General features: G+C 36.4%; 1 protein-coding gene across 2 annotated transcripts; it reads left to right on the plus strand.

The window, feature by feature from the left end:
* Positions 1 to 10,202: 10,202 nt before the first annotated feature.
* On the plus strand, positions 10,203 to 18,770 carry LOC132111589 (mis18-binding protein 1-like). 2 transcript variants are annotated; one of them, XM_059519028.1, is made up of 18 exons: positions 10,211 to 11,415; positions 11,502 to 11,543; positions 11,574 to 11,600; positions 11,716 to 11,820; positions 12,198 to 12,478; positions 12,603 to 12,676; positions 12,871 to 12,992; positions 13,389 to 13,479; positions 13,547 to 13,659; positions 13,916 to 14,088; positions 14,227 to 14,302; positions 14,389 to 15,445; positions 15,648 to 15,817; positions 15,934 to 16,073; positions 17,465 to 17,604; positions 17,749 to 17,827; positions 17,964 to 18,015; positions 18,115 to 18,770. In XM_059519028.1, exons 1-18 carry the CDS (start codon positions 10,773 to 10,775, stop codon positions 18,219 to 18,221), a joined length of 3,492 nt encoding a protein of 1,163 aa, XP_059375011.1. In that variant the 5' UTR covers positions 10,211 to 10,772; the 3' UTR covers positions 18,222 to 18,770. The 2 variants fall into 2 exon arrangements, with proteins under 2 accessions (XP_059375010.1, XP_059375011.1); XM_059519027.1 differs by having other exon boundaries at positions 10,203 to 11,415; positions 11,502 to 11,600.
* The last annotated feature ends 1,947 nt before the right edge of the window (positions 18,771 to 20,717 follow it).

Below are 20,717 nucleotides of genomic sequence, written 5' to 3' on the forward strand. Positions count from 1 at the left end.
TCATCTTCTCCAGAAACTGGTGGTGAAAATAAAAGTTTAGATGAGTTTGAGAAAGTGTAAACAATGTAGGATGTTTCTGTTTGTCTTTTAAGTAAACACTGTTGATTTACTCTTTATGGAGGTTTCCATAATGATTCGATTACTGAGAAGGCACATACTACAGTGCCTTTAAAGTTCTCTGGAGGGGAAAAAAGTGCGTGGTTAAAAATTTATAGCTGCATATTTTCACAACAGACATTCCTCGAGGCATTTGAAAACAACATAGCAAGATTTTATCGGTGTAGCTTGAATTCAAATGTATTTTTTTCAACAGCCTGTTTGCTATAAATTGCATTTCCAAATCTGCTACAAAAGTAAATGATTCCCGAATGTGCCTGTCCAAACCTAACCTGAGCTACTGGATATTTTTAATTTTGTTCTACCTGGTTTTGTTTTAAGGAGTGACCACAATGTCACCAAGGAGACAGGAAAGGAAAAATGATGGAGGTTCATTCATATTGATAATCAGCTGTCATAAAGGAGCCAGAGTGAGTGATGGCGGCCGTTCTGCTCAGCTGCATTTGGTTAGTGGCTATATTTACGATAACATCCTCCTGCATATACACACTCAGCAGTACGTGTCTTATATAAATGTACCATTTCTTATATTTAGGGTGTGAACAGAGGGTGAATCTTCAGAGCATGGCAAGTTTCTTCTACAAATGTTTTTGAGCGAATGAATGATATCTGGTTTGTGACTGTATTGTTTTTTTTGAGTCGAGATTCACAAGTTGCTGATCTGATTTTTCCCTGAAGATTTCTAATCTGCACTGATAGCCAACAGCAAGCATCAACACAGGCCAGAACATCTCTGGAACCCTGCTGTTGGGGCATCATACTTATTTAAGTGACAGAGAAGGTGTGGACACAGTGAAGGTCAGGCCTCCTATTTCTCTGATTGAGTATTGAGCTCAATATTAGAGGACGATGCTCGGAAATGACCTGTTATTTAGACAATGATAGCATTGTGCTATTGCTTGCCCATGAAGACCCTTACATGCATAAGACAGATACATGTACCAACTTACAGATTCCTATCATGTAGACTCGAATACTGTATACAGACACACACTTATCCTCTCGTCGATTTGGGAAAGTGACAGTACCTGGGACAATCCTCTTACACGTCTGCATTTGGGTGCTTGGTTTGTTTCCGTGGTGCATTAACAGGTCAAGTAATTACGGGACTGGGAGTAGGCTGTTTGGGTCAAAAAGCAACACACACACACTCACACACTCAACTCAATCATGCAGTCCTTGACCCTGCAGCAGCGAGAGGATGCATCTCCCAGATCAGCACAGCGACCCAGCAGATAAGAAATGATGAATGCAGATTGTTCTGTGGCTGACACTATCATCAGTCTGTGGTGACTTAGTAGCAGCAGGAGTCTACACCCTGGGCTCCGGGCGTCCGTGAGTGATGACCACTCCTACAGCATGCTCGGCGACATACTAGTGGCTGCCGTGTATGAAAACCAAATACCAATCCTCTATCAAACGCCTCCGGAATTGCTTCTTTATCTCTGTCTGCAACTGTATGACAAAGAGAGACATCAGCTTGCCGCTTTTAATCTATTAGTATTCCTCGGGAAGAATGCTTTTTTTTTTATTGTGTGTACTGTGTTTTGTAGCACAGTGCTCATGGTTTGCTTAATAGTGGGAACTGAGCCATCAACCTTCAGTTTTACTATCTCTGAGGCTGAAACGATTGGACAAAAATTCATTATTTTCTCATTATTTGCTCACCTCCTTTTTTCTTTTTTTTAAATAGTGTAATAGATGCTCTTTTTTTCATCTAATTGAGCTTTCAAGTCTATAAAAGAACACAGAAGTCTTAAAAGTGATCCATACAACAAAATCTTCAGCCATCTATCGCAATTCAAATCGCATTTTTGTATTATTAATATTATTAGTAGCAGTAGTAGTATTGCAGTATCTTGAAACAATGAAGACCCAATTAAAAGCGATTATAACCGTGACATCAAATCCAAAACTAAGCCAAACAAAAGAAAAAAATAAAGAAGAAAGCTTATTTTGTGCATTTTAAATCAAAGGATAGATTTAAGACTTCACAGTTTTTCTTGATTTGTTATTTCTCTTTTCTGGTGCTGTTTAAAGGTAGTGACTTATTTGTATCTTAAAATTAGTAAAAGTATATATTTTTTTCCATTTCCCATTTACATTTGACAATAAATAATTAGGCCTGTGTATAATTATCATAATAGGCCTATATAGAATTAGTAAATTCACAATATACCTTGCTTTAAACTCAACATCATTATCATGAAGATAAACATCTTGAGTTGCATTTCAATGTAAATTCATTTCTTTCATCACTGCAGCCAACTGAATTCGATGCGCATTAACCAGATCCGTGCATGAATCATTCGGACTGGTATTGTGAACTGAATCAACTGATTTAATGAAACCTTCTGTCTCAGAAGAATGCATCATTCACGAGGTAGATGTAATGCTGACTTTTTTGACATTTTACTGGGTTAGTAGTCATTCCAGGGAAGTCAGTGTTTAAGATTTCACACTTTACATTTGTAACCCCTGGGCTCACGTTTCTGATTTGCATATTTATGAGACCAGTAACACTGATTATTGAACGATTACAAATCGCCACATGTACTCATCATGTTTCACTAACTCTTTGTAGATGTAGGAAATGTCACTATGAAGAGGTAAGCATTGCTCAGTGTATGACTGGTTGTCTGCTTCTAGCACTGTTCACTCTTGGCACTGCAGGGTTTCATAACCCTGGGTTTAAAAGAGGATAACCCACGGGCATAATTACTTACACTAACTGTGTGTAGAAATGATCACATCCAGCTTCTTAGCAGGTGGCTATTCTTTCTGTTATATGTTAGTTTGTGTAATTTTTTTACTCATAATCTGTGGATATGATTGTGTCCCTCTGTTCTACCCACAAAAAGATTTTCTGCCTTTCTCCCAAAACTTGATTTATTAATGCTAAATTCCCTTTTATCTCTCTCTTTTAAATAAAAATGCAATGGGCTCCCCATGCAAATAGACATATCGATTATTTTTCTGATTATGTATCTATAATAAATGTTTTCATGCACTACCAAATATAATGTAAAGTATTTGTCTGGAAGAATAGTATTTTATTTATAAAAAGACCATTATTAGGTCTATTTTCCTTCAGCTCCCTATGGAATACACTGTTCTCTAGTTCAAAGAATGGGATTATTTATTCATTGTTTACATCAGCACTTTGAGCAGCTTATGAAATAGAAATGTTCTTATGGCACTCATCCACGTGTTTGACCAGCTCTCTTTTTTATTATTTTGCTCCACCGCTTTATTGTTCCCACTGTTGCTTACCATTCTCTTTCTTTCTCTATCTAATGGGGTATGAACATATTAAACATTTGGGATATTTTTCATTAGAATCTGAAAATAATGTTTTTGACAAGAGGCTCAAACTAATGTCTGAAATTTAATATTCTTCTGTGACTTAGATTTCCTATTAAATTCCTCTCTTTAAGCTTTATTGGTTAATGGAAAATATCTACATTCCCTTTTTTGAACAGGATGCATTTGGCTGATTATGAGCTGTATGTTGCATGTCCTGTTCTTGAAGAGGGTCAAAGATTTGGCTGGGATTGTAACCGAACCCAAGAAAATAACAGTCACCTTAGGTAAATATGCAAGATTTGAATTAGGAGTTCATTTTGCACGCATTCAGCTTAAATTATGTGAGACTGGTGGTTAGAGTTTTGGAAACATATTTGGGGAAATTTAACATGTTTTTCTCAGCTGTTTAAAGCACAATTTATTGCAGTGGATCCACTGGTGAGCGAGTGATGTAAAAATAAATGTGTTTTTTAATTTATTAATACATCTGTTTTGATGAAGAAACATCTACATCTACATCTTGGATTGCCTGAGGGTGAATACATTTTAATAAACATTTTCATGTTTGGCAAAAAAATACAAAATAAAAAATAAATCAACATTTGGACATTTATAGTTCTATTGAGAACCTCCTTGTATACTTTAAAGAGTGATTTTGAGACATTTTTGAATAAGATGATTTTTTACACTAGTAATGGTACTGATTTTATTATTTTACTTTTGAATTGTCCTCAAAACATCTGAACTATATGAAAAAAGAAAACATATTTGCTGGAGTTTTATTGTTTCCTAAAGACCTCTATTTATATCCGTCACACTTTTTACTTCAGTTATTATGGTTTTTAAACATCTTATAAAACCAATTGAAGATTTGTGTAATTGCACTCAATGGGCCCTATTTTAACGATCTAAACGCAAAGTGTAAAGCGCACGGCGCAGGTGCACTCAGGGCGTGTCCAAATCCACTTTTGCTATTGTAATACTCGGATTTGCGGGTCTTGAGGAATTCGTGCTTACCGAGTATTATGCGTGGGTTCTTGGCTATTTGCTGTATCTGTCGTGGTCATTTGATAGTGGAGTCAGGACAAGTCTTCTGTGCTCAGAACTCTTCTCTTAACTAACTTGTCATCGTTCCACCAGATTTTCTCGTGGTCTTTTTTTTCTCTTCCTATCCTTTCTCCTCCCCTCTCCCTATCTTGACGTGTTTTCCTTTCCCTCACGCTCGCGATATCTCGCGTACTATCTAACTTTATTTAAACCTTCCCATTTCAATTCTTACACTATTTTAACGACGGAAAAACGGTTGGCGCTCCCGGGCGTATGGTCTAAACGGGTTGTCCCTATTCTCTTAATGAGTTTTTGGGGCGTAACGTGCAATAAACCAATCAGAGTCTCATCTTCCATTCCCTTTAAGAGCCAGTTGCGCTCATGCCATGACGGATTTGCACAAAGACAGAACTCATCTCCAAGCTGAAACAGATCTGCTCGTGTGCGAGCAAACAGCCTAATTCTGATACATGTGATTACTATCCATTATGGCATATATATATATATATATATATTTACTAAGCCTACAAAAATCTTATACTGCAATCCTTTAATTTTTAATATTTGGCATGTTTGTGTGCTGCTGTACGTCCCTGTGTTTAATAAGCAGCGTGTAGAAATACTAATAAATACTAGTAGAAATGCTTTAAATAACAAAGAAAAAACATTGCGCCAGACTTTAGACCAGGTTTGAGTTGGTCTATGGTGCAGTCTATTTTCAGCTCCTTAAAATAGCAATGCTCCAGCAATGCGCCTGAACACACCTCTTTTTTTAGATGGGCGCATAAATGAGCGCAAATGCATTTGCAAATTAAACAACGTGGCGCTGGACGGGAAAATGTGAACGGCCACGGACTGAAACTAGCAAACACACTTGCGCTGCGCCTTGCGTCGCATTGCGCCGGGTGTAGATGATAGGGCCCAATATCTTACAGTTACCGAGGTATAGACCGTGTGACAACAAATATATATATATATATATATATATATATATATATATATATATATATATATATATATATATATATATATATATATATATAGATATATCATATAATGCCATCCTCCTGCGCATGCAGCACTGTTTTTGCCAGCTTCCTGTATAGCTCCCTTTAGTTGTGACACAGGTTTCATTGTGCCAGTATGATACAGCGTTTGCATCAGGATGAGCTGGCAAGCTATCTCCCAGATAGTCTGTGTGTTCATACACCATCTCCTTTCTCGTAGATCAGACAGCCATTTCATAATGATGGAGAGCTTGGACTTGACTGTATTACACGAGCAAATTGCTTTCTGATAAGAATGGAGAAGTCGTTTACTCACAGTAGAGTGGGGGCTTCACCATTCTCAAAATGAGAAATGATTGTGTGTGGAGGAGAATGCAAAATCCCTCCATAGACGGTCATGGAAGAAACTAACAAGTGGATAGCATCCACTTGATGGCATTGATTATGTGTGATAATGTGGGTAGGTGCATAATGTCCCCCACAGCCGTTATTGTATCATTTCTCCATTGCCATTTTCATCTCAGTCAAAACTAAATTGATAAGGGTGGCGTTTCATTGATTCATTCAAGATACCTTGAATTCAGCTCCAGCTAGTCTGGCATTCGAATTATTTAGGATTAGATTAGTGAACTTAAAAGAAGTCCAAAATTCCCATCCAGAGCCCGACAGCTGTCAAAAGCTGCAAAGTGTTCCAGGCTCCTTTTATGGTTCAAAACACTTTCAGGGGAAATTCAAAAGATGCTTTAATAGAGACATTTCCCCCCATTTTTAATCAAATGTAATTTGAACTTTGAGAAATTCTGTCATGGTGTGATTCTATAATGACTTTTGCCGGTTAGATACTCGTATAAAGGAAACAAAACACATGGGGATTTTGTTAATTTAAAGGCAAAATAACATTCTAAGCAAGCTAACACTAATTCATAATTGCAATATCAGAATCCTTTTTTTGGGTATTTGCAGAACACTTATAATTCTGAAAGATGTTGAAATGTCTGTCTAATAATAAAAATTCAAAGTGATTACCACAATCTCTTTCCATTTTCTCCAGACTGCCACTTTTACCATCGTAGAGCATCTGTCTGAGGCATTAGAACATACAGTTTTCTTGCTGAGGTAAAACACTGAAATATCCGTGACATGCATAATGACCTGAAATGAAACATTTGTGAAAACATAAGGAGAAGAGACAGAACCACATCTTTCACACCCTGAATGGCTGAAGCATTCTAAGCTACAACACTCTCTTTCAAATTACAGGTATGCTGAAACATTGCAGGCTTCCCGGTGGACACTATGTTTCCAGTCAGAAACTCCAAAAGTGTTTTCACTCAGTCTCCACTGTTACTTATGAGCACATTATTTCTCCCTCAGTGGGATATAATGTGGGATGATATGTTGGCCTTGTCATCTCTCATTTGATAAATGCTCCATCCTCAGCTAATGGAAGATTTCTCACAGCTTCAGTACGCCATAAAACTTCTCGGAAGCTCTTACAACTGTATAACCTTAGAGTGGGATTAAAACATCTAAACCTTCACCCTTCAGTATTATATATGCAATGATGGATCCGCTTTACTTCAGCTACTTGCTAGCACAATAGTGTTTAATTATATTAATGCCTCATCAGTTTGACTGGGCCTTGATTAGTTAAAACCAGATCAAAAGCCTTTAAAATAAATTTTTCATATTGTAAACTTTCATACATCCAAACAGAGAAATGCAGTGTGGTAAAATGTCCATAAATGTTTATTCAGCAATTATGAAATTATAAAACCTGAATATGATAATCCGGTTTAAAAGGATGTGATCCAATGAACCCACCTTCTGAGTGTGCTTATGGCAAACACTTTCTACAATCTTTCTACAATCTCCAATCTTTCCACTTTGTCATGTATGTATATTTGTCTTTCATAGAACTGCCTTGTCTTTACTTTACACTAAGCTTAACATTAATGCAGAATATCACATCTTGCGTTGTACTTCCAAAGTAAAAAAAATTCTGGTACATCTACTTGCACATAATTAGGTTTATTTATACTACGTATTTATTTATAAATATTGTTTGTGTTTTATGGTGTGTTTCTAGAAGGATGCATGAAGAGGTAAAATTGTGTATATTAATTTCTTTCTGTATACTCAAGTGTGAATATATTGCCACCTAGTGGGGGTGATTGGATGTTATGGGTGGAAAAGAACACTCATTTCAATAATTTAAGACCATGAGTGAATATACCATTTTAACTATATAGCACTTTGTTAAGAGTCAAGTATATACTGATTAGATAAATTGTCATTGGCACAACGTATTAAAGTAAAAAGCAAGTCATGTTTCTCAAGCTCTTTAGAATAAGCATCTTCTGCTATTAACAATATATTTCCATTTTCCATCTTCAATGAAATGTTGCTTTATGTTAAAAAGTCACGCATCGAGGCAGATGCTGAAGTTGAAGAAACACTGATTCTGGACCATTATGGTGTCTGAAAGACAGGAGTTGATTCTGAATGAATTTAACCGGGGTCAGACAGACATACAATGTTTACTCATTCTGACATAATATATTTACAGTTCATATACAATTCTCACCTCACTTTCAGGATATATATAAACATTAGCTAGCATGAAGTAACTGTGAAAAAGCGTTTATAAATCTTAGTTGATTTTAAGTCAGAAAGAGCTTTATTTACACACACAACGAATCTGAGTGTTTACTAATCATGTATCATTAAAATCAAAAGGTGCATCTGTTAATGTTACGTAATGGACCTGAGCTAACATGAACAGTTAATTAACATTAATAAAGATGAATAAATACTGTAACAAATGTATTGCTCATTGTTAGATAATATTAATGCATTAATTAACTTTAACTTTTTGGACCTTATTGTAAAATGTTACCCAAACAATAAAATAACAATAAAATAATCGAATACAACAATAAATGTTATCCTTAATGTTAGAATTGTATATGACTGATATTAAATATTTTTAATAATAATTATTATTATTATTTCATTTTTTATTTGGGTCTCCAATGAATCTATGAAAAACGAGTTCACCTTGTCGGTGATAACTTTTTCTCAAGTGAGGAATTTGTCTTGTTGGTATTTTAATTGCTTAATCCTATGTTTTCCTTTGGAATTTACTGAAGTTTCCCGGGTTTAAAACCCTTTTCTGTCTTTTCCAGAAAGGAAAATCCAGAAAGCTTGGATCTTCAAACCATTGTTTATAATGCACTGTTCGTTTGGTCAGGGAGGACAGACCGTTAAAGGCAACAGAGGAGAGGCAGAGGTCTTCATAGTTCAGCAGCTCCAGGCTGCTCAGGCCAGACTGCATCTGGAGTCACTCCTGTGTGAAAGACAAGATAGGACGGGTGATGACTCTGCTGAAAGTCTTTTCTTCACCATATTTTTCTTTCCTGAAAGCATATAAACCTGGATCATGTCCACATGCTCTGATTGGACACAAAAATAATTATCAGGGGGAATCCAAAATTTTGGCCCCATTCTCAAGGAAAGGTGTTTTGAGTTGGGCAGGCGCCTCAACAATGCCATGAAGAAAAGTTTTATAGCTAGGATTTTTTTCTTCATGGTAATGTAGTGTGGTAAGACTGACAAGTTGCGAAATAGCAGCACTTATCTCTGATATCGAGGCTCTCTTGACCTCACAGTCAGTTGTCTCAAAGATAAAAGTGAGCTGGTCAGACAGCAACACATTGACGGATGACAAGCCTCTGGAGGTGTTGTAAAGCCCCCAAGTGAGTGTCATCAGAGCTGTGCCATCAGTGCACTGAACCGATCCACGCCAGCCACAATCTGTTGCAAGACTTTTGCTGTTGCCTTTTAAACAAAAATAGACTTTAATTTCCTTTGGTAAAGAGTTTGCAGAAATCTGAGTCATAGAATTTTTGGAGGACAATAAAACTGCTTGGTCTCTTAAAGTAAGCGCAGTTTAAACAAACATTCAGTTTGTCGCAATCAGAGATAAATCCAAACTCATGGATCCAAATTTCTTCCGGTAACATTAGTTGAATCTCGGACATGGTTTCATTTAACAAACGGCAACATGTTTACTGCACATCTATTTCCTACACAGATCATTTGGTATTCTCTCCAAATATACTGAACAAAATTATAAACGCAACACTTTTGTTTTTGCCCCCATTTTTCATGAGCTGAACTCAAAGATCTTTTTCTATGTACACAAAAGCCATATTTCCCTCAAATATTGTTCACAAATGTGTCTAAATCTGTGTTAGTGAGCACTTCTCTTGCCAAGATAATCCATCCACCTGCACATTTTAGAGAGGCCTTTTATTGTGGCCAGCCTAAGGGACACGTGTGTAATAATAATGCTGTCTAATCAGCATCTTGATATGCCACACCTGTGAGGTGGATGAATTATCTTAATTAGCAAAGGAGAAGTGCTCACTAACACAGATTTTAGGCAGATTTAGGCCTTTTTTGTACATAGAAAAAGTCTTAGCTCTTTGAGTTCAGCTCATGAAAAATGGAGGCAAAAACAAAAGTGTTGCGTTTATAATTTTGTTTAGTGTACATACTTCTTACACACACTAACTTAACTAGGCTGGCGTTCTTTTGAATCGGATCTTTTAAAGTAATACATTGAACCGGTTCACTAAACCATTCTAAAAGAATAATTTATATTGAAAAACTGGAATGTCGGAAAAAGTGTGTTACTACTTTGAAAGTATACATGTTATATCCGAAATATTATTAAAGAGGTGTATATTAACTTTTCCAGCATGTTCGAATTTACAGAATTGTTTGAAACAATTATTTAAAAAGAACTGTCCGAAGAACCGATTCACTGAAATGAACCACTCACTTCCTAGGGGGGCATTATTGACGGAAGTGACGCAGTCCTTACGCGACGCGAGACGTTAGCCGCGCTTTATCCGGGAAAATTCAAACGAGTTTATGTGGTTAGCGAGTTGGTTTTTTGGGTTTTTTTTGTGTTGTTGGTTCTTTTTGTTTCACTTTGTGATGTGTAATCGATTCGGGAATCGGGTTTGTCGACGGAGTATTTTCGTTTTAACATTAATATTTTACAGCTAACGTTAGACTGGATTTAGAGAAGTGTTTATAGTTTAAATCGATAAAGATGTTTATAATACTAATGTTGCGTGTATAAATACAAAAACTGTGACAGGTTTTTCATAGAAAGTGTCCAATTTTATAGACGAGAGACAGTCTTTATAGACGAATCAATTTTTCGTTTTTAGTTTCTTTTGTTAATTAAATTTTGCTCTTCGCATCTTAACGTTGACTTTGATGAGAACATGGACCACTGTGGGGCTGGAAACATTTTCTAATAATACAACAATGTATCATCATCTGCAATACTATTTAATAGCTCCTGAAGCCCCTAAGCCTGGTGATATGATCACACCAGTGAAAACCATACCTAAAGTAGCTCACAATTGGGCAACTGGATCCAGCAGAAAGATTTCAAACCGAGATGTGTTGGTGATGAACTCCACTGCACAGAATGCTGAAGAAAACAGCCCAAATATCCCATGTGAGCTCAGCAGCATCAATCCCATGGCAGAGGTCGCCCCTCTAGATAAAGTGGACATGATGCTGAAAGGGTGCAGCGAGACGCCAGCAAAGATTTTTGCAAGAATGAAGGCAAAAGTTCAGAGACAAAATTCGGAGGGGCCTGGGGAAGCCTCTGATCATGTAAGCATCAGAGAAAGCCGTGACCGTGTCCCCTCAAACCCTGTAGCCCAGACCTCTCAAAAGACTAACGCAAACCAGGAGACATATGTGTTAGCCCTCTCACCTCCACAGTCACTGAGAGGAGATGCACAAGCTGGAGAAATGGACTTACCACAGGATACCCATTCCATCAATCTTCATAAAGTGCCTGGAAGACAACATGAAACCTTTAATATGGAGTCAGAGTCATTTATTGGTTAGTGCTCCATTTATTTATTTTTCAGATGTCCTACATATTGATGAAAATAAATTCTACTACAAATATCCCTTTTCTTTTTCTAGAGCCCTATGTTTTACTTGAGAATATACCTGGGGAGATGTTATCAGAGATGAAAGAAACACGAAAGCAAATGCCAGAGAATCTTTATAACAGAAACAGACGTATGATTTTAATATTATTATTTTAGTAATTGCTGTTGTTTGGCATTTAAGGACAGTTATATACAGTGTGACCTGACTTATTTATAAAAATCTGTTTGTATTCGTTTTTCTCAAGAGCCTCATATGCTGTTGAACAAGGTGGTTCCTGATGACATGTTAGCCCAGATTCAGCGGAAACCCATCACCTATGTCAGCGGTTCAAAGGAAATCAGAAATAAAGGTATGATTTTTAATTTCACTCTTTATTACTGATAAAATTAGAGTGGTTTCAAATAATGTATATGTCTGGATATTAATCTTTTTTTAATGACTTAATACTGATGCTCTGTTTATGATGACAAGTATTTGCAAAATCAGACAGAAATGCATAACTCTTAAGTTAGTTCTTATTTATATGTTTATATGTATGAATATATGTGCACTGGAAGCTTCTGTCACCACGACACATTCTGTGTGTGTGAAAACATACTTGACATTAAGTATTATTCAGAATTTTACTTAAAACTGGGTTACAATGCAGACTTAAGAAAAATAGCTATCATAAAAAGAACAATAAGACCCTGATCATTACACAGCTCTGTTCCTATTTAATTGCAGGTGGTGTTGTATTTGGTGAGAGGAGCATTGCAATAGAAAAGGACAGTGAGGAAGACCTCCAAATAGACACATCCAGTAGTCCTGAGTCTGAGTCTGATCCGTTTGGTCAGTCTGCTTGCACAGAAGTGGTCCCTGGACTCCCTCAGCCTCCTCATAATCTACTGGATGATCCTCTCCTGCAGCTCTGTCCTCGGGTGTTGATCCCACGAAAGACAGTGTCTGTGTTTCAGTCAAAACAACGAGCTAAACAAGCAGATGTAATTCTAGATGAAGGAACCAATGTAAGTAAAAAAAAATAGCATTTGTTTTTTTTATGGTTTTTAAAATCATTAACGAAACGAAAATGCAAAAATGTGATTTGGTGGTTTTATATTTTGTAGTTAGTACATTGTTTTTGTCTTTTAGGTGAGGGGGATTCATTTAAGAGACTGGGTTTTGAAACTTCTCAACAAAGACCTTGTGGTTGATGGTATTCGCATGTAAGATATTTGCTTTCTGCCTTTTTCCTATAAGTCAAGTTTGTTTGATTTTTTTTTTTGTTTTGTTTTTAAAGAATTGGCATAGTGGCTGCACTATAATATAATGTACAATGTATTACAGCGTTATGCTTTTTCATTAATCATCCATGAAGTTGTTTTATGTGGCTCTAAAATGATTTGTTTGATACATACAGAGATACTATGATACCTTGGCACAGCAGTTTTATCACTGAAAGAATCTCAAGCAATGTTCTCAAGACTTCATCTGGCAGAACCTATGTCCTCATTGGGAAAATGGCCAAACATCCCAATTCACGTAAGAAAATGCTTTTTAAATGTAGTTTCATAACAAGGTTCGGGAGGAGCACGTCAGATACTTAGCCTAATTAGCACAGGTGGAGCCACTTAAGATAATCAACCTTAGGGTATAAATACAGCTGAATTAGCCTACCTGTCTCCATCGACGGTTTATCAGCATCCCTCCTCCACCCCATCTCCTCCACTAGAGTTCATTTTACACTTTTATATACGGGCGGGGGGGTGTACTCTAGGTTCAGGCCATTCCTGAGCTCGGAGCCCCTTCCCCGGACAGCACGCAAAATATGCATTATAATACTTCAGCTAATTATATGTAAGTGTGAACTCGTGAAATCAAGCTGCATTACTTTGATGGTGTACATTTCATTTGACAATTTTGTTTTGACCCTTAAAGCGTTTCCAACATGGTTTTTGAAGAAGTTTCTTTTTGGGTTTCCAAAAATGTGGAAGGAGTACATGGATCAATTTTTGCGTGGTCATACAGGGTAAGTAGCCTCAACTCTGTTATTATGCTGTTTATCAAATTATAAAAATAAACTATTCTTGTTTTAGACTGCAGAAAAATCAGAAGGACAACAGTGTTGCGAAACCTCCCAATGCTAAAAATCAACAGGCCCCTAAAATCTCAACCCGCAAACTTCCCAAAATTCAGGGCAATACAATGTGTGAGTATATCATTTCAACAGTAAAGGTGACACTTATATCAGTAGACAGTTTGCAAATCTGTCTGAATGATTTATAATTGAATCAGTCATAATTAACTGATTCATTTATTGTCTTGCTGTGTTTATATTTAATTGGTGTCTGTATCAAAAATGTTCGGTTTTTGTTTAAACTATATTCATCCCCATAGGTTTGAAATGGTCACGCAAATATATATATATATATAATTTTATTTATTTTATTTTTTTTGTGGGATAGCTCCCAGTCCCATAACTCCCACTGACAACATTCAGCGGGGCAGTGCAAAAGTTTCCCGCAGTGGCCGACTCATCAAACCACCTTTGGAATACTGGAAAGGAGGGAGGATTGTTATGGATTCTGACATGAACGTCACTATCCATGAGGACTACTCTACCTCAGTGCTGTCCACGGTACTCTTCTCATTTCATTCAGCACTGCAAACAATGTCTTTGATCTCTAGTGGCCTTCACAGGGTCTTTTTATATTGTTATAGTGCATGTGGACCATTTCTTAAATTAGATTAAATTTGATGTTATTTTTCTTTCCAGCCAAAGAAACCAGTAACTATGGAAACATCACAAATCACAGAGGAACAATCATCCAGGCCTGAAACTCTGGGAAGAGGTGTGCATTGACAACACGTGTGTTTTTAAAGTGCATTTGTTTGTTTGTTTTAATTCATAATTTCACATTTGTTCGTTTTACAAAAGGGAGGCGTAACACATCTAGCAGTGAAGATGAACTGTCAGTGCCAATGAGGAGGATCAAGCAGCTTTCGAAACCCCAAAGAAAAGTCCAATCTCAGAACAATCCACCTCCAATTGAGAGCAAAACACTGAATAAACCTTCAAGAGCTCAGAAAGGACCAATAGTTATGGCCCTCAGCTCAAACTCAGGTCATGCTGTGAAACAAAAAGCTAGTCAACCTCAAAGAGCCTCTCTGAGAAAACAACAGGAAGGAAAAGAGAAAAATGCTATGGGTTCAGGGTCAGAGATGATGGAGAACACAAAGGTTGATTCAGTGAATGGTCATTTCTCACCTAGGGATGGAGCAGTGTCATATGATGATCAGGAATCGGGCTTTGAGAATGATCAGAAGACAAAGAACCACGGCAAGTTCCCAAAGCAAATTCAGGGGGAACCACAATCCATGCCTCACGACAGCAGTTGCTTACGCCGAAGTGCTCGCATATACTCCAGAGCCCTGTACTCTACTGACTCTAACAGCTCATTTGCATCTCCAGACCCTCCGAAAAGGCGACAAGGAAAAGGGTCCACACACCGTAAACTGCTAACAAAACCTCATAAAACTGAGACCTCTGTGGTGCGAGATTCTACCACCCGTAGGGAACAACCTGAACAGGACATAGTGAGAGGTTCACGTAGACCAAAAAAGATCTTGCAGCAAAACTCAGACGCTTTGGTAGGAGATACCGTTGATTTTCCCTCAGATGATGACGACAAAGAAAGAAGACGACATGACAAGAAGACCACGTTATTGTTGAGGAGGACAAGACAGAGGAAAGCTAAATCTGATCTTAAATCCAATAGACACTTTGCGTCCTCAGAGGACATGCATTCTGAGCACTCAGAGGATGAGGAAAGTGTTCAACATGCCGTTTCAAATAACAGAAGATCAAAGAAATATGAAACCGGAAAAGCAAACACAAGAAGCAGAAAGCCACAAACAGAAAACAGCAATAAGCATGAAGAAGATGAGCTATTAGATGGAAAATGGACTGAAGAAGAGCTACAAAAACTACATGAGTAAGTTTTAATCTTGAATTATGAATTCTATTGTTATTATTCTTTTTTTTTGGGGGGGGGGGGGGGGTAAGTTTACTTGGTTTTTTACAGGATAAGAAAAAAGTGGTTGTAAGAAATTCCATTATTTTATGGAATACCGTCATTCCTTTGGATGCATAAAATGTAGACAGCTCATGAGAGCACTGTTTATTTCTCTGGACAGGGCTGTCAACTCATTACCTAAGCACAAGAGCGGTTACTGGGCAAATGTTGCATATGTTGTCGGCACTCGTTCGGCTGAAGAGTGTCAGGAACAGTATAATTCCAATCAGAAGACCAACAAAAGAACCAGAATAAAAGCACAAAAGAAACCAGAAGCAGATGAGGAGCCAGGTTTCTATACTTTACTGTATAATTTGAAGGGTTATGACAGTTTTTACAGATTTACAAATTCATGCATTTGAAAATGAAAAAAAAAAAACAATCTCTGATCTTGCTTTTTCTCACAGGAAAGGAAATAGTTGAAATAACTGCTAAAGCTGGAACACTAAAAAGGAGACAGCAGATGAGGCATTTCTTGGATCACATGCCCAAAGATGACCATGATGATGTGTTTGCCAACTCACCAATGCACAATAAGCAAATCAAGGTGATTTTGTTGTCGATTGATTTTAAGCCAGATGCTCTAAGCCAGGGCTATTCAATTAGTTTCATTCGAGGGCCGCATTATCAAATCGAAAAGTTGAGGTGGGCCGGTGGGTTGGTTTGGGGGTTTATCTTATTTATTGAAACATAACAGTTTCAATAAATAAGCTAAAGTAACCCTAAAGAAGTGTGGTATTTACTTGGAAATGTGGTACCCAACAGTATGCAAATATATAAAACCATAATAAATAAAAACTTGATAATTTACAGCTGTGTACAACTATTTTCCTTGGAACAAATAAATTATTTATACAAACTTATAGCTGTTGGTGAGAAATAATAATTATTTTATTTATAATTGTTATGCTTAAATGAAAATATTCTGACAGTGAGACTTGTTAACCACAGGCTCCCACTGTATAAAAAATGCCTAAACACAAGTTAAAAACTATACGCACCTTTACAAAGAAACTGACATAATTTCATAACAAGCATTAAATATATATTCCTCTACCCACCTAATAAAACTAATGCAATATAAATCACTATATTTACTATTAAACTATATAATATTATAGTATATATTTACTATATTTATTTATTACTACATAGTATTCAATATAAATATTGCACATTTCTGCCCAACCATGGTAAATTACTACAGTAAATGTGGTAAATGTTTGTAAGGGTGATTAGGGGATTTAAAGTCTTCTAATTTCGGTCATGCCACAATGTTTCTCCTGCTTTCCTCAACAGTCTTGTTGGGAATGTTGAGGCTGTTTCATCCGATTTAATACTAATTAAATCATCGAGTGATTTGTGGTTTGTAACAGAAATGTTTCTGTCGAACTGAAACGCTTCCACTGGTTGTCGCAACGCTGTTTAATATTAGTGTGTCCGGGACCGGGAGTAAACGCAACTCCGCGCTGGGCCGTGTTTAAACAACTAGTGAAACAACTGAAAACATCGCTATTTGTTGTAACTGTACTGAACGAGAAACCGCTTCAGATGATTCAGTTACGGAGCGGTCCGAATGAATCCGAATAGTTTTAGACCGTTATGCAAGCGCGTTTAGAAAGAATCGAACCAAAAGAATGATTCATTCACGAAGGATTGGTAGCCTATCGCTGGTTCAGTCGACATAAATTCGGGACACATATAATAACTGCTGAAATATTCAAAACATTTCTCAGGTCAATCGGAGCGAAAAGAGGAGGAGGGAGGTTGGTGCCGTCGGGCCGCATGGAGATGATTGGCGGGCCGCATGTGGCCCGCGGGCCGCCAATTGAATAGCCCTGCTCTAAGCTGCACATTTAGACCTGATAAAGGCCCCTGTCTGAGTGATACCATATCTTGTCTATACCCTATGAAAATATAACCTGACATCTTCTTTAGTTGCCTGTATTCGCTGCAAATGGAGATGAAAATTTCAGCCTGCTTCAAAACCCTCAGACGCCGAGTTCTAGCATTTCAACTGCTGCTAAAACCCCTCAGTGTCTGCACATTAGCCCAGGAATGCTGGGATCCATCAACAAGTACGCTTTCATCTCGACTGCCAAAGCTATTTTTAGTGGACGGATGCTGAGAGCACTCATCAGGCTTAATGCCTCATTTTTCAAAAATGCAGATGTCTAATTTGGGTCTTTGTATAATAAACCATCAATTTTTTTTATTTTAAGGAATAACATGGACAAGTACATATTCCATTTTCAGAAGAACAAGAAAGGACGGAAACGGGGCAAAAAGGCAGCACCAATAGTAACAATCTCAAAATCTTACTTATCTTTAATGTTGTTACCATAAGTGATCCAACTGGTTTTTATATGTTTTATTGATCGTAACATGTTCTGTTTTTTCCACCTGTTAATGATGATGCAATATTCTTCTTGTGTAGGACAAGCTTACACCAACTCCAGTAGTCAAGAAGACTCTAAAGAGATGTGTTGGTATGCAAGTTACATTTTAGAAAACACAAACATGCTACAGCATATGGAGTTAAAAAATGTTGTTTATCAATATTCACCCCCCCACTGTGTTTTCAACAGCTGAAGATGATGACTTTGTGGTGTGGAATATGCTGTCAGATAAAGATATCCCATCCAGAGCTGATGATAGTGACGAGGAGGATGATTATTTTATGGAATACTGCTGAGTTTCACTATTATGGTATAGCATCATAGTTTAAAATGTATCTTAAATCCGTTCGTTTCAGTGCTGTTAATCACATTATTTTACAGTGTTTTAGCTTCTCATTTTCCCAATAGTTTTTAAGTGTTTTGGTTTGTCAAACACCAGTGCTCATGAAATGTTTGCTAGCTGTAGCTTACAAAACATCTCATATGAAGAGTTTTAATTTCCCTTGTTGAGCCAGTTCTTTTACAATGCAGTGTTTATCAGCGGGTTGTATATATATTTTTTTTTATTTGCCGTTCATAATCTGTGGAGGTTATACCATAAAATTCTAATGAAAGCGTAAAAATGTATCTGGTGTAAAAGAAGTTGAAAAGGCAACATTTTAGATTCTTTTATTTGATTATAGAGTAAATAAATATATAAGCAAATACAATGAATGAACAAATAAAACGGTTTAAGCTTAATCTTTGTCCACCAGTTTTACTCGAGTATGCTGTGCTAGCGGTACAGCTGTGGCTTTCTTTGTCATGTTCATTCAAGTTCTTTATAAATATATTTTTTTGGAAAATGTCTCTGTTGGTCTTTTAGTTTTCTGCTGTTTTTGAAATGCCGTGTAATAGCATATTAACAGTTAATGCCTTTATATTTTCATCTTTTTATCTCTAAACTAAACTTATACTATTCTTGCACCAACACCTTTTATATACTATTGTTCCACCCTCTCTCTCTGAACCATAGAATGTATTTAGATAAGCTATTTTTGATACAGTAACTTTTTGGTATGCTTTGGAGTCCACTCCTACATTGAAAAATCCTGCCTAATGGGTAGCTTTGCTATAATGTCCATAAATGCTGCCTAGGTAGGTAGCTATCTATTAACCAAAAATGCTGTTCAGGTACGCAGCTATTCTGTAATGCAGATAAATATAGTTTCATAAGGTAGATATAATAGCCAATAAAAAATAAAAGTAGGTTTTTTTTGTTTTTTTCTCGACATGCAGATGTCTTGTTATATTATACACAAACAGTCAACTTGAATAGGATATACCTCTCTCCCCTGACACTACAATTGATGGATTTAGCAGGTAATACACATTTTGCTCAGGATATTCTTATTTTAAAGACAGTGATTCGCTGATTTTGAAGATTTATCTCGCTAGCATGTCAGAGTATTAGTTACTTAGCATTGGATAAACGCTAGCTTTAGTCTAAAATACCTGACACTTAATAAATCACGGACAATTACATGTATGTTTTGGCTTGTGACATACGTTTAGTCAAAAGTAAATGTTAGAAGAGAACTATCTTTGGGTGAAGTTGGCAGCAAATCGGATTAGTCCTGTTCATTTAGTCTGGAGACGGCATCTGACGTTACTGTAAATCAATAAATCAAATACTTTTTTATGAAAACGTTTGTATTTACTTATCCAGTGGATATTATTTAATTTGTATTATTTGCAGTGGATTTTATTTGATTAGAAAGCTACATGTTAACAGAGTAGCATAAAACACTTATAATATGCATATTAAATTCACACTGAAACTGAACATAATGGACATAATCCATACTTCATAGCAGCGACATAACTACTTTTGGAAGAAGGGATGTTTCATTTATAATAAACCCTTTATAAACTGGCATGTTCGCACACACTTGCACATTCAGATTACATGAAGTTATGAAACCAGACATGTAATGAAGTCCTTATAAGTAAATGCAGATATGTAGAGTCAAATGAATTGCATAAGTTCTTTTTTAAAACATCTTTAGTGCATCCTTTGTGGCTGTTTTCAATCCTTCAGATGGCACAGACCCCCGAATGTGGTCGTCCTTGTTCAAGGGACACCCCATCCTAAAAGTTAAAAGGCAGCTATATATTTTCATTTATAAAGTCCCAATCTGTACTGTGAAAACAAAAAAAAAATATTATAAGTATGTGCAAAATGTTATTAGAGAATTTAGTTTCTATTTCATTTTATTATTATTATTATTTTTTTTCCCTACTCACCATAGTACTGTACAAGGTTGTTTAAGTTAACTAAAACCATTTAAAATAATAATTACTTAAAAGAGAATAAACATTTACTGAATTAAATTAAATAAAAAAAATCCAAAATTAATTTTATTTTAGCTAGTTGCCACAGCAACAATTTTCTTTTTCATTTAGTTTAACCCAATGTACTAAAATAGCGAAAACTATAAGTGAAAATAAAATGTAAAAAAAAACAACTTAAAATGAAAACGAAAACTGAATTAATTGTTTATTTGCTTGCTTATATATTAATTTTTATAATGTATCTGTATTCACTTTTTTTGTTTTAAACACTGTTTTTCTGTAAACTTTTAGGGGTTTTAAGTTAAACTTGTGGTTTATGTCAGGAAGGATAAGGTGTCTGGAATGTGAGTGGCGCTGCGGTCGAGCTCTCAGGTGAAAAGCTGGAGTGTGAGAAGAGACAGGAAGATGGAGCAGGCTCATAGTTTATTGCTGAACAAGGAAGCCTGCAATCAACTACA

The sequence above is a fragment of the Carassius carassius genome, chromosome 31 (assembly GCF_963082965.1).
Source record: "Carassius carassius chromosome 31, fCarCar2.1, whole genome shotgun sequence".
NCBI classification, from domain to species: Eukaryota; Metazoa; Chordata; class Actinopteri; order Cypriniformes; family Cyprinidae; genus Carassius; species Carassius carassius.